We start from the raw sequence: 12,174 nt of genomic DNA, 5'->3' as shown, positions 1-12,174 counted from the left end.
CCCGGCAGGCATGCACACAGCATTTTGAAATCCCACTTTGAAACCACCACCACAACAACATAGGGAAATTTATTTTGTATTGTCCTTCTGTGCCTGGGAGATAGACAAAACTAGCACTCAGATGACTAGCTCCGTTCCATTTCAGTGCATGTTAAGGCCAAAACATCAGAGAGAGATATAAAGTTATATAAATTTGCTGTTTGATTGCTGCAGAGGAGTCTGGGGTTTGGGGAGAAATGGGTTGAGGAGCCTGTGTGCAACTAAGCCAGTCCATTTAATTTGTTAGGGGAAATTTAAGTACCGTATTTTTTGCTCTATAAGACTCACTTTTTCCCTTCTAAAAAGTAAGGGGAAATGTGTGTGCATCTTATGGAGTGAATGCAGGCTGCGCAGCTATCCCAGAAGCCAGAACGTTCAACTTCCAAGGTTACCACTGTAATAATAATAATATTTTATTATTTGTATCCCACCCATCTAGCTGGGTTTCCCCAGCCACTCTGGGCAGCTTACAGCATATATAAAGAAATTGTAAAACGTCAGACTTAAAAAAATTCCTGATACAGGGCTGCCTTCGGATGTCTTCTAAAAGTCAGATTTTCAGTTGTTTATTTCCTTGAAATCTGATGGGAGGGCACCACTACTGAGAAGGCTCTCTTGCAGTGAGGGAACCACCAGAAGGTCCTCAGAGCTGGACATCAGTGTCCAGTGTCAAGCTCTCCAGAAGGCTAGGACCATCAGGGCTGAGAGAAAGGGCCAACTAAGCTTAGGTGTGCCTGCCAGGGGGCAAGAACATTGGAAGATTCAGGGCGGACAAAAGGTAGAATCGTAGGACTGTAGTGTTGGAAGGGTTCCCAAGAGTCATCTAGTCCAACCCCCTGAAATTCAGGAATATTTTGCCCAACATGGGGCTCAAACCAACTACCCTGAGATTACCCTGAGAGTCTCATGCTCTACTGCAGGGATCAGCAAACTTTTTCAGCAGGGGTCCGGTCCACTGTCCCTCAGACCTTGTGGGGGGCCGGACTGTATTTTGAAGGGGGGAAATGAACGGATTCCTATGCCCCACAAATAACCCAGAGATGCATTTTAAATAAAAGAACACATTCTACTCATGTAAAAACACAGATTCCCGGACTGCTCACGGGCTGGATTTAGAAGGCAATTGGGCCGGATCTGGCCCCCGGGCCTTAGTTTGCCTACGCATGCTCTACCGACTGAGCTTCGTGCAGCACATGGTTAAACTTTGGGATTCACAACCACAGTATGCAGTGATGGGCACCAACTTGGATGGAGAGCAGAGGAGCGAGGAAGGAATACATGGCCCCCAACCATAGTCTATGAATCAGGCCAACATAGGGGCTTGTCATCGGCTCTGAAGGACAACTAGATATTTCCAAGTTTCCCTAGAGTGATCTAGAAATGAAATGAACACAATACTTTGGAAAAGGAGATCTCTCTCTCACACACACAAACACACAGGTTTGCATGTGCATGGGGACTATTCTATTGAACTTGGATAGTCTAAAACTACCACATGATCTGTCCAGCATTAACATTCCCATGGGAGATTTTCACGGATGGAACAGGGAGCTGCTCGCCATCAAAGGACTTGAAAAACACTTATAGACGGCATCGTTATGTGTGAGGCACACCACGCTCTAATTTGTGTCATCATTCTGCTTTAATTGACTTTAACATTCTGTACAAACCCCGCACAGAGTTGAAATGCATTAGTTACAGAAGGAATACTTTATGGCGCAAAGGGTAATCCAAACTCTTAACGGCACCGCACGCTAGAGGAAACAAACAAACCGAAACAGCAGTCCTTTCAATGCTTTTTCCTTTTTCTTTTTGCAGAGGGCGGTGCTTTGTAAAAGCTAAATAAAAATGCATAACTCTGAGCAACTTTGTTCTGTTCCAAATTCAAGACCAGGCTCTTTGGCTTTTGCAGAACTGTGAGGACAGATTTCATTTCCTCCCTTTGCTAGGCCACGTGGGGACAGATGGACAGAGAAAAGATCTACCATACACGATCCGGATAAATGCACAATTAGTTCCACACACAGGCTACCCTCTGCAGGATCAGACCAAAGATCTCTCTAATTTACCATCCTGTTTCCTCATTTTTTTGGAAGTTCACAAGCAAGAAATGATGGCAGAATCACATCAAAAGGGAACTTTGGGTTTGGGTTCCCATCCCCCCTCCCCCCCCCTAAAAAAACCCAGTAGCACTCCATGCTGCATGGCAAACTATCTGGGAACTTTCAAAAGCAAGCTTGTATGTGGAAGGTTTTTTGCTTGGTTTTTAAATCCAAAAGCCCACTGGGGATACCCAGTCTTTTGGGTATGTCAAAAATAGCTCTTTGGATCTCAGCCAGAATATACAACAAGTTAGATGAGGCACGAAACAGCAGGGGGAGCAGAGGTGAGGAGTTGGGATCTAGGTCCCTTGATTTTTGCGGCATATCTTCAGCAGATTAAACAGCTTCGCAAACCTAACATTTTGTCTTATTTGTACAACAGCAGATTTCTGAATCTTCCTCATCAAACATCTGCTACGCAGCTGCAATTTTTTAAACAAACATTTATGCTGGCATAAATATCTATACGATATGAGCGAGCACATGAAATTACACTTGGGACAATTTTGTGTGCCGTGTTTTCCATATTCCCAGCTCCCCCCCCCCCAAGAAACAGGGTTAGACAAACGAATCACTAGCATAAACATTGTTTTGCAAATGATAATTGATTCCAACACTGAAGACTCAAATACACACAACTTTAGTCTTGTAGCTCTGCCCTTATGCACAGGGTTGGGGGAGGGGACAAGTATCTTGGGGGGGGGCATGATCCATATTGGGTCCCCTGCCCCCCCTCCTTGCACCTAAGCTGGATTTCCAACTTGGAACAAGCAATAGCCATTTCTCAAAAAGTATGCTATACTTAAGTGTAGAGCCATTCAAGCATTATTATATGTAAAGATAAAGGTAAAGGGACCCCTGACTATTAGGTCCAGTCGTGACCGACTTTGGGGTTGCGGCGCTCATCTCACTTTATTGGCCGAGGGAGCCAGCATACAGCTTCCGGGTCATGTGGCCAGCATGACTAAGCCACTTCTGGCAAACCAGAGCAGCGCACGGAAACGTCGTTTACATTCTTGCCGGAGTGGTACCTATTTATCTAATTGCACTTTGACGTGCTTTCGAACTGCTAGGTTGGCAGGAGCAGGGACCTAGCAACAGGAGCTCACCCTGTCGTGGGGATTCAAACCGCCGACCTTCTGATCGGCAAGTCCTAGGCTCTGTGGGTTAAACCACAGCGCCACCCGCGTCCCATTTATTATATGTAGTTTGGCCCTAATTTTCATTTGGTAGAACAGCATTAAGACCAGTATTCCTTTTTTTAAAAAAAAAAAATAGATAATTAATATCAGGATGTAGTTCTTGAAATAGAAGGTCCCATTCGTTAGACCTTGCTCTTTTCCAAGTGATTTAACCCGCCTTATTGCAGAAGCGAAACAATTATGACAGATTTTGACAACAGTTACCAGAAATATGGGCGGAAGTCAAGCAGTTCTCCGTAATCAAAAGCGCATTATTTGAGATTAATAAACAACTTTACAATTCAGCGTACATGTCATAAACCCTTAAATACTACTGGAATCAGTGGGACATAAGGGACTACACAAGATTTCAGGAAATATCATATTGTCCTCAACCTGTCAGTTTGCGAATTGCTTCGTTTGGGTTTTCCTAATTCGTGGGTACTTTTGAGTCTATTCACACTGGTACTTTTCTGTTCAGGTCACATGAATGCCTGCTAAGTGCCAACGAATTGTGGTCAAATTGCAGCATGTTAGAGTTACTTTCAGTTTTAAGTTAAACTGCCTAAATGTAAGAACTGGCTTTCAACACCCTCCTTATACGTTTATGGGCACTTATCAAAATCTCTGTAATTGGGTCAAGTGGTCTTACAATATTGCTTACGCAGAAAACAATGATTGACACAAGTCACCTCCAACAGGTCACTGCAGAAAACCGGGATGTGCATCACAGGCGCAAGATCGCACCCCGCATCTTTTGGGGCTGTGGCAAAACACATGTTTTTGGGCACTGTGCTCTCAAGAGCACGGCCCCCCAAAACGGGATGTCCTGATTGAATCAGTTCAGTTGAGAGGTATGGTCACTGTACTAACTTCAGTTGCTGAAGCTGCACTTTAGCTTGCTAAACCAAGAATTTGACTCCATTCTCACATGAGGCCGAGGCTCTTGGTTTAATAAACCATACTTGCACATGAAGCCTGATCGCTCCTCCCCTGGAGAGAGTGGGGAAACAAACCAGAAAGCATATAGACGCACCAGACCACAAGGCGCACCTAGTTTTCGGAGGAGGAAAACAAGAAAAAAAATATTCTGAATGTCAGAAGCCAGAACAGCAAGAGGGATCGCTACGCAGTGAAAGCAGCAATCCCTCTTGCTGCTCTGGCTTCTGGGAAAGCTGCACAGCCTGCATTCGCTCCATAAGACGCACACAAATTTCCCCTTACTTTTTAGGAGGGAAAAAAGTGAGTCTTATAGAGCAAAAAATACGGTAACTTAATGCTTCAGCCAAACCCAGCATTGCGGTTTGTTTTGCCCTAACAAACCACACTATTGCTTGCCTGCCCTAAGCCATGGCCTGGTGTTGACTTACTGATCATATCTTGGAGTGGAGCAAACCATGATCCCAGGGTTCAGACCTAACACTAAGCAGTCCCCTTCCTGCTTTAGGTACCTGCCTGTGTCAGGAAAAGAATGAAGTAGATGCAATTGGACTGTGTGCACAGCAAGGTTTATTATGCTAATAAGCTTACCTTGCCATTACGTATGATGGCCACAGAGACCGGACAGGAGCACAAAGTTAGCTTAGTTCAAGCTGAGTGTTACACTTCATTTCATCTCAGAATTTCCCTGCTTTGTGTAGTTAACTCACATCGCTCTAGTAAAGCAACTGTTTCTTTGCAACGGTTAATTTTCTGTTTCAGTTTGAGGCAGCCGAAACACAGAGGCTTAGACCAGTGTTTCCCAAACTTGGGTCTCCAGCTGTTTCTGGACGACAGCTCCCATCATCCCTAGCTGGCAAGACCAGTGGTCAGGGATGATGGGAATTGTAGTCCAAAACAGCAGAGACCCAAATTTGGGAAACACCGGTTTCCCAGGGACTCTAACACACTAGGCAGTATACTCACCTGATCAAAGGCTGGTAGGAGAGGGGGAACTAAGAGGATATTATTAGCCATTTAGGAATGTTTTCCTGCATGTGTGAGAGGGAATGGAATCACAACCATAAACATTCCCTAAACTATCTAAGGGGGATGGGGGGAGATTAATAGCTACTGGCACGCTGACAGAATTCATTTCCTCCCACCTCAGGAAATTGCCAACCCTGAGTTGTAAGTTCTGCAACACACTGAGTGCAAGTTAAATGTGGATTCTTGGGCTGCATATTGTACAGCTTGGCACGGTCACTGGTTTATTTGAGATCCTGGGCTACGCCTGAAACTTCAGAGCTACGGAGTCTTCTCTTCCCCTGATAGTCAAATGTGCAAGCGTCTCATGAGCACTGGTACAAATGTGAAGAATGGAGATACATTCAAGGATGGAGAAGCTACATATAAAAATACAGAGAGCCACAAATCCTTACCTTTGGTGGTTTAAATGGATAATCGGATGAAAACGTGATATCCAGAAAGAAGACACCACCTTCGTACACAGAACCTGGGGGACCGAGGATAGTAGATCTCCACTCGTAAATGTTATCGCCTTTAGGCCCAGCACTGTTGAAATAAAAGAGAGGGAGGGATAAACAGAAAGTGATCTGGACAGTTCCTGGGCATTGACAGTCATTACTCATTTCATCCTTAAATCCTCGTCAATGACATCTGTTGTCATTGGTGTGGAGCTTTTGTATGTGTGTGCTATGAACGAAGGAACGGCGCGTCAACTGTGCTTCTGTCAATGTTTTCAAACACAAAACCCATCTTTGTCTTTTATGATATTTAGCTCTGTGGCCTTTTTGTCTGCTGCTCTTTCCGGTGCGTGGGGCATTCATGAAAGAAAGCTGGGGGGGGAGGGGGGAGAAGAGGGGATGCCTTAAAACACAAAGGACTACAATCCAACACAGGGAAGGGTTAGGCCTACTTAAACCCATTCATCCACCACTCACCATTTATATCCAACCTTTTCTTCAAGGAGCTCGTGGCAGCGTGCATGGGCTTATCCCAACTTATCTGCACAATCCTACAAAGCTAGTTAGGCTAAGAGAGAGAGTCACTTGCCTACGATATATCCAGCAAAGCTTCCAAGCTGAGAAGGGATTGCAAACCCAGGTCTCTCTGCTCTGGTCCAGTAAGACTACAATCCTATGCCCATCTGCCTGAGAGCAAACTCCACGAAACACAGCAGTACTGGCTTTTCAGTCAACTTGCCTAAACCTGTGCCAAAAGGTGCAAACCAGACACAACTGAATGGCAAAAAAAAAACTCCCTTCGAATGGCTCTCGGCTGTAAATTAGGGCTCCAAGGCAGTGATGGGGAGCCAGTGGCCCTCCAATTGTTACTGGACTCCAACTCAACATCATCCCTGCGAGTTCTGAGTCCAACCAGATCCGACAGACCAAGGGTTCCCCAGTCCTGCTCCGAGGTAACCAATGCAGACATTAAAAGAATGTTTTATTGCTTGATCCCACACTGTTCTTGCAGTTTTGCCATACAGTCAGTTCCAAGTAGTTTCCCTCGGGTCCTAAAATACTACAAATGCTTCTTGAATTTGTTCACTCGCTTCCTGAAAAGCCTCCCTTGACCTCCAGAACGAAGATGTGGAAGAGTGGTGGTCAGGAACTGCCATTCCTCAGACTATCACATTATCTGACAGTGAAAGCACCGGGGGGGGGGGGGGATATTATACAATCTAATATAGTTTCGAAGGCCATTTTAGTTCCCAAGTGCCTGTATTATATAGTTGATCAGTTTTATAGAAATGGACAGCTATTAAAGGATCCGCCCAATACTTATTTTAAGGCTTAAGTGCTCAGCGCATTACAATAATGTAGCAGCAACGATACCACTGTTAAGCTAAACTCCCCCACCCCCCTGAAAAGCCTATTTTGACAGAGGAACTGCTATTTTTATAAAGGAGGCTGCAAAGTTACTGAAAAAGCAACAAATACACTTTGAGGTTAATGTTGTAAGAACATCTACATTCGTACAGTTATACTATAAGAGGGCCCAATGTCCGTTCTGCTTCCTTTCTTTTTAACACTGATTCAAAAACAGTTTCCGAAAGACTTCAGCAAGTAACCATTTTTTTTAGAAGATCTCTAAAGTAATGTTTATCACAAATTCTATATGGAAGCATCAAGGCGGTCTTACGAAGCTCCCTGTTCAAGATTTTTTACACCAGTCCCTCCTTCCCAAATAAACTCTTCTGCTGGTATGAAATCTGACTGGCCCTCCAGGACAGAGGTTTTGTGGCCCTGATGCATTAGTGACGGATTTCATAGAATCATAGATTTGGAAGACACCCTGAGGATCATCTAGTCCAGCCCCTTGCAATGTAGGAATAGGCAGCTGTCCCTTGTGGGGATTGAACCTGCAACCTTGGCATTTTCAGGACCATGCTCTAACCAACTGAGCTTCCCCAATGCCACCCACTCTGTTGCTGATCGAAGGGGTTATAGCACAATGAAAGCAGGACAAAAAACGGAACGAACCCAGAACATTTGTGGTAAGCAAAATTATGGGATTTCTGCACCAAGTTACAAGATATGTTTTGAAGGGAAATGAAGCAGTCCAACTGCCTCAAAAAAAAAATAGTATTGAAGGCAGGATCATGAGCATAAATCACCATGAAGGTGTCATGAAAAAGATGCCTGGAGGAAGAGGCCCACATGTTTTATTTCCAGGAATCATTTAGAGAAACCTATCTGGGAATAGAACTAAGTTGATAGTGAGCTGGGAACAAAAGGAGTTGGAATAGCATAACAATGTTGATTGGAGGTGGGGCAAAAGATGGCTGGACTCCTTTTCATGGATTTGCCATCCCAACCTCTAGATCAGTGGTACCCAACCTTTTTTGGGAAATGCCCCATCTAAGCACCTCTAAAATCCTGATCCCCCCCTCCCCGGTGACATATAATTCTTATTATTCAAAAAGTGAACTCCTATTCACATAGAGGAAGCCTAAAAGGCCATTAACTTGGTCTAAGCAAGCTTCCAAAGAACATGACATCCATGAAAGAGAAAAATAAAAGAACAAAAGGCCAGTTGCAAAAAAAATTAAAAAAAAATCACTGTTAATAACTGATTCTCAAATTACCCCCTATGGGGCGTGTGTCCCACGTTGGGAACCATGGCTCGAAATTTGGAAAGAGATTGGGGTACAAAACTCCTGCAAAGTGACTTCTGGGACACTGTACCCAGTTATCCCAAGTACATTCAGTAGTGGGTGATCCTTTTGTGACCCGAACGATATTAAGACCACAACATCTGGTAGTATTTCAGAGCAATCAACAGAGGTGATTCAAATATATCAAACAGAATTAAGACGGAGAAGGGACAGCAGGCCACAATGCCTAAGTAATTCACAGGCATTTCCAAAGTCGCTCAGTTAAATTATTCTGCCCGCGTTTCTTAAGTTTGCTAACAGAACAAAACAGCCGAAGCAATAATGCAAAAAAAAAAAAGGCTGGAGAAATGTAGAAATATTTAAAACCCATGCACAGGCCATCCGGTGCGCTAATTAACTCTTTGACATCCATTAAGCATATATCGTTTAATTAGCATTAGGCTTGGAAGTCAAATTTCAGTGGAACAATTCAGTTTTGGCACAGGTTTCCTTAATGGCTATTTTATAGCTTAATGCAGAGGTTCATGCTCCTATATCATCTGTCAGCTACCTTTCCTTCAAACACCTCTAATAGCTGGATGCAATTCAATCAGTTTAACGAAACAGCTGAATTGACTTTGCAACATATTTCAGCCAAATTAATCAGTCACAATTAAGGTTACAGCCTCTAGCCGTGTGCCAGACTACCTGGTAATCACTCAAAGAGTCAGAACAAGGGCATCTATCAATTAAATAGTCAAACATCTAAGAGCAATAATTCCTAAGTTACTATTTACAGTCATCTACTGCATTACCATTAGTGCCACTTAAAATTACAAGGGTTGTTCCTGGAGGGGGAAAGTCTACTGGGGGAAAAAATAAATCCATGTATTCTAACCTGGCAGGTGCAGAAGGCATTTTTCAGAAGCCTGACACGTCTGTCTAATACAAGACCTGTCTTCAGATGGATCAGGGTGATAGTGTTCTTCTCCACTGCACTGTGAAAAAGGATGTGGGTGGCGCTGTGGTCTAAACCACTGAGCCTCTTGGGCTTGCCGATCAGAAGGTTGGCGGTTTGAATCCCTGCAATGGGGTGAGCTCCAGTTGTTCTGTCCCAGCTCCTGCCAACCTAGCATTTCAAAAGCATGCCAGTGCAAGTAGATAAATAGGTACCACTGCGGTGGGAAGGTAAGCGGCATTTCCATGAGCTCTTGCTTCCGTCACGGTGTTCCGTTGCACCAGAAGTGTCTTTCTCTGTTCTGCGAACGACCTGCTCTCCCTGTTGGCAGCATGCAGGCTGTGTCAGCGCCTTGTGTGAACTAGGTGTGCACCCCCAGTACCCTCTGCAACGCACAGACAAGCGAATGTGGACATGGCTTCCTCGAGACAAAACTTGGGCTGAAAACCACAGCCCAATGAAACGGCACCAGATTCCATCACACAGTGAGCTGTTCAGGCTGGGCTCTTTGCCTATCTAAGCCTTGCGTTGCCTACCCTGACTACAGTGGCTTTTCAGGGTCACATGCAAAGGTCTTTTCCATCACCTGCCGCCGGATCCAGACCAACCACTGGAGATGCCAGAGACTGAACCTGGGAGCTTCTGCACGCAAAGCCCATGTGGTCCCCCATCCTGCTCCGTGTGGATCCTATTTGATTTTTATTGGTGTAACTTATACCCTGCTTTTGCTCTCCCTTTCGGGAGGCCTTTACAGGTTCACAGAAATGCTTCCTAATTCAAGGCAGCTCAATGATGCCTTTTTGCAACCGGGCTTATCTCTCGCAGAACCATTCTCTTGCAAATGCTTGCTGGGATGGGAAACCGGAGACATTGTGTGTCAATCCAATGCAAAGAATAAGATGAATCATACTGAGAGGTGCCGCAGAAAATCACTGCCGTTCTAAGAAAACCAAATACACTCCGAGGCTTAAATCTTTACTTTGCAGATTTTGAAAAATAATTTTTGGCCTCTTTTATGATCTCTCTCTCTCTGCTGAGAAAGAGTGCAGCAAAGCCTAAAATCCATGCCTAAAAATATGGACAATGTTTGATTTTAGGCAGACAACCGTAAAACCATAACAATCAATGCAGCCTCCATACCTCTCCTGTCCCCTGCTGTCAGTGGTGTGGTATGGGCAGGGCCACAGGGTCGGTTGCACGGAATTTCAAAAGAAAAAGAAAAAAGTATCAATAACAAATAAAAAATAGCTCTGGGAATGGAATAGAGTGTCCTGGAAAGAGGCTTGGAATTGGCTGGCTGCAAGTCTAAACAGAAGCATTAAGCACTGCAACATTTAGTCGCAGGCACTTCTTGTAAATTTGCAAGGGGCGGGGGGCAAAGCTAAGCCCTATTCTATGGCCAGGATATTCAAAAAGTAAATGTGTAAATCCTACGGCATGGTGGAAGTGTCATGCTTTCCCCAGTCGATCACAAGAATCTTCCTACACTCTCTTATTCCCAAGTCAAACTTCACAGCGTGGATTCGGGAACTGCTGTCTCAGAAATACTCTGAAGTGCAGAAGCTCTCTCTGGAAAAGAGTGTGAGGGTTTGTTCCCAGTTGCTGGGCTGTATTGAGCTGTATTGGTGTGATTCAGGTGCTCTGAAATATTACTAAGGCAGCTGCAGCTTGAGTGGCTTATTGGACCTTGGCACATGCTGGAAAGTACAGTTTCTTGTTACAAGAGAGCTTTTTCCAAAAGGAAACTTGTAGGTTATATATATATATCTCCCAAGCATTTAGAAAGACTGTAATGTGTGCTTGTAAAGTTCTTAAGATTTTTCCACTTTTTAAAATGTTCTTATTCAAAAACCACTCCTGATCCCAGAATTCCTTAAGCGCTTAAGTGTTACCTTACTAGGCTTAGCTTAACGATCAATCTGGTTCAATCTGGATCAATTTTGGACAGCCGTTGGCTAGATCCACTTGGGAAGCTCGCCAGCAGGGCACGATTTGCTGTGTTTCTATTTATTTTTACAAAATCCTAGAATTGCAGAGTTCGAAGAGACCCCAAGGGTCATCTAGTCCAGCCCCCTGCAATGCAGGACTCTTTTTTGTCCAAAGTGGACAAAAACCTACAACACTGAAATCAAGAGCCTCATGCTTCACCGACTGAGCTATTCCAGGTCGGCGGGATTATAACTCACTTTATTAAGAAATTGTACAGAAGGCAGGGTAAAAATTCAAACATTAGAAATGAACGCAAAGCAGACAGTACATTGAAAGTACAATTAAAAACATTCACAAAGCAACGAAGTCAGAAATGAGATTCACAGACCAAGGCTGAATCTAGACAAAATTTAAAATGCTGTGAAAATGCTTTAAAAAAAAAAGTCCTAAAATATATATTGAATTTGCCATTAGCTCACCATCGCCATCTAGTGTCACATTTATATAATGCTCTTAAAACGCACTTAAAACTTTATATTTGCAGCTGTATAGCTGAGTCCCCAGACCTAAAATGCTGACAGAAAGGGCAAAGTATTTGGAAGGCAAGCAGCAATCGGGACAGGCAACTTCTTTGGCCACATTCTTGCCCTCTTTTTGTAGGCATACTGTGATCTGGCTGCCAACACAGAAAAGGCTCTGCCCACCGTGCATATCCACCGCAGCGCAGATGTCATGCGGGAGGGTGACGTGCAACAGGCTTCAGAAAATCAATGCAGAAATCAGGCAAATCCATATTAGTTGTTACATTTATCTCCCCGTTCCTAGTTCATCCCAAAACACAGCTGAGAGACGGAGCTTGGCCCAAGGTCACCCAGTGGGGATCTGAACCTCTCCCAACTCTTAACCCGACACTCTTAACCACTA

The 12,174-nt window shown here is 44.2% G+C and overlaps 1 protein-coding gene across 3 annotated transcripts in view; it reads right to left on the bottom strand.

Moving 5' to 3' along the window:
• Positions 1–12,174, bottom strand: part of UBE2E3 (ubiquitin conjugating enzyme E2 E3) — a 96,312-nt gene that overhangs the window by 6,379 nt on the left and 77,759 nt on the right. For all 3 annotated transcript variants that reach the window (XM_083572999.1, XM_083572998.1, XM_083572997.1), the window contains exon 4: positions 5,683–5,815. In XM_083572999.1, the coding sequence (XP_083429125.1) occupies positions 5,683–5,815 (133 nt within the window). The remainder of the gene's footprint in view (positions 1–5,682; positions 5,816–12,174) is intronic.

Source organism: Podarcis filfolensis (assembly GCF_964270895.1).
Source record: "Podarcis filfolensis genome assembly, chromosome: 1".
NCBI classification, from domain to species: Eukaryota; Metazoa; Chordata; class Lepidosauria; order Squamata; family Lacertidae; genus Podarcis; species Podarcis filfolensis.
Note: the sequence above shows the minus strand (reverse complement) of the source record. Positions and strands in the feature narration are given on the sequence as shown.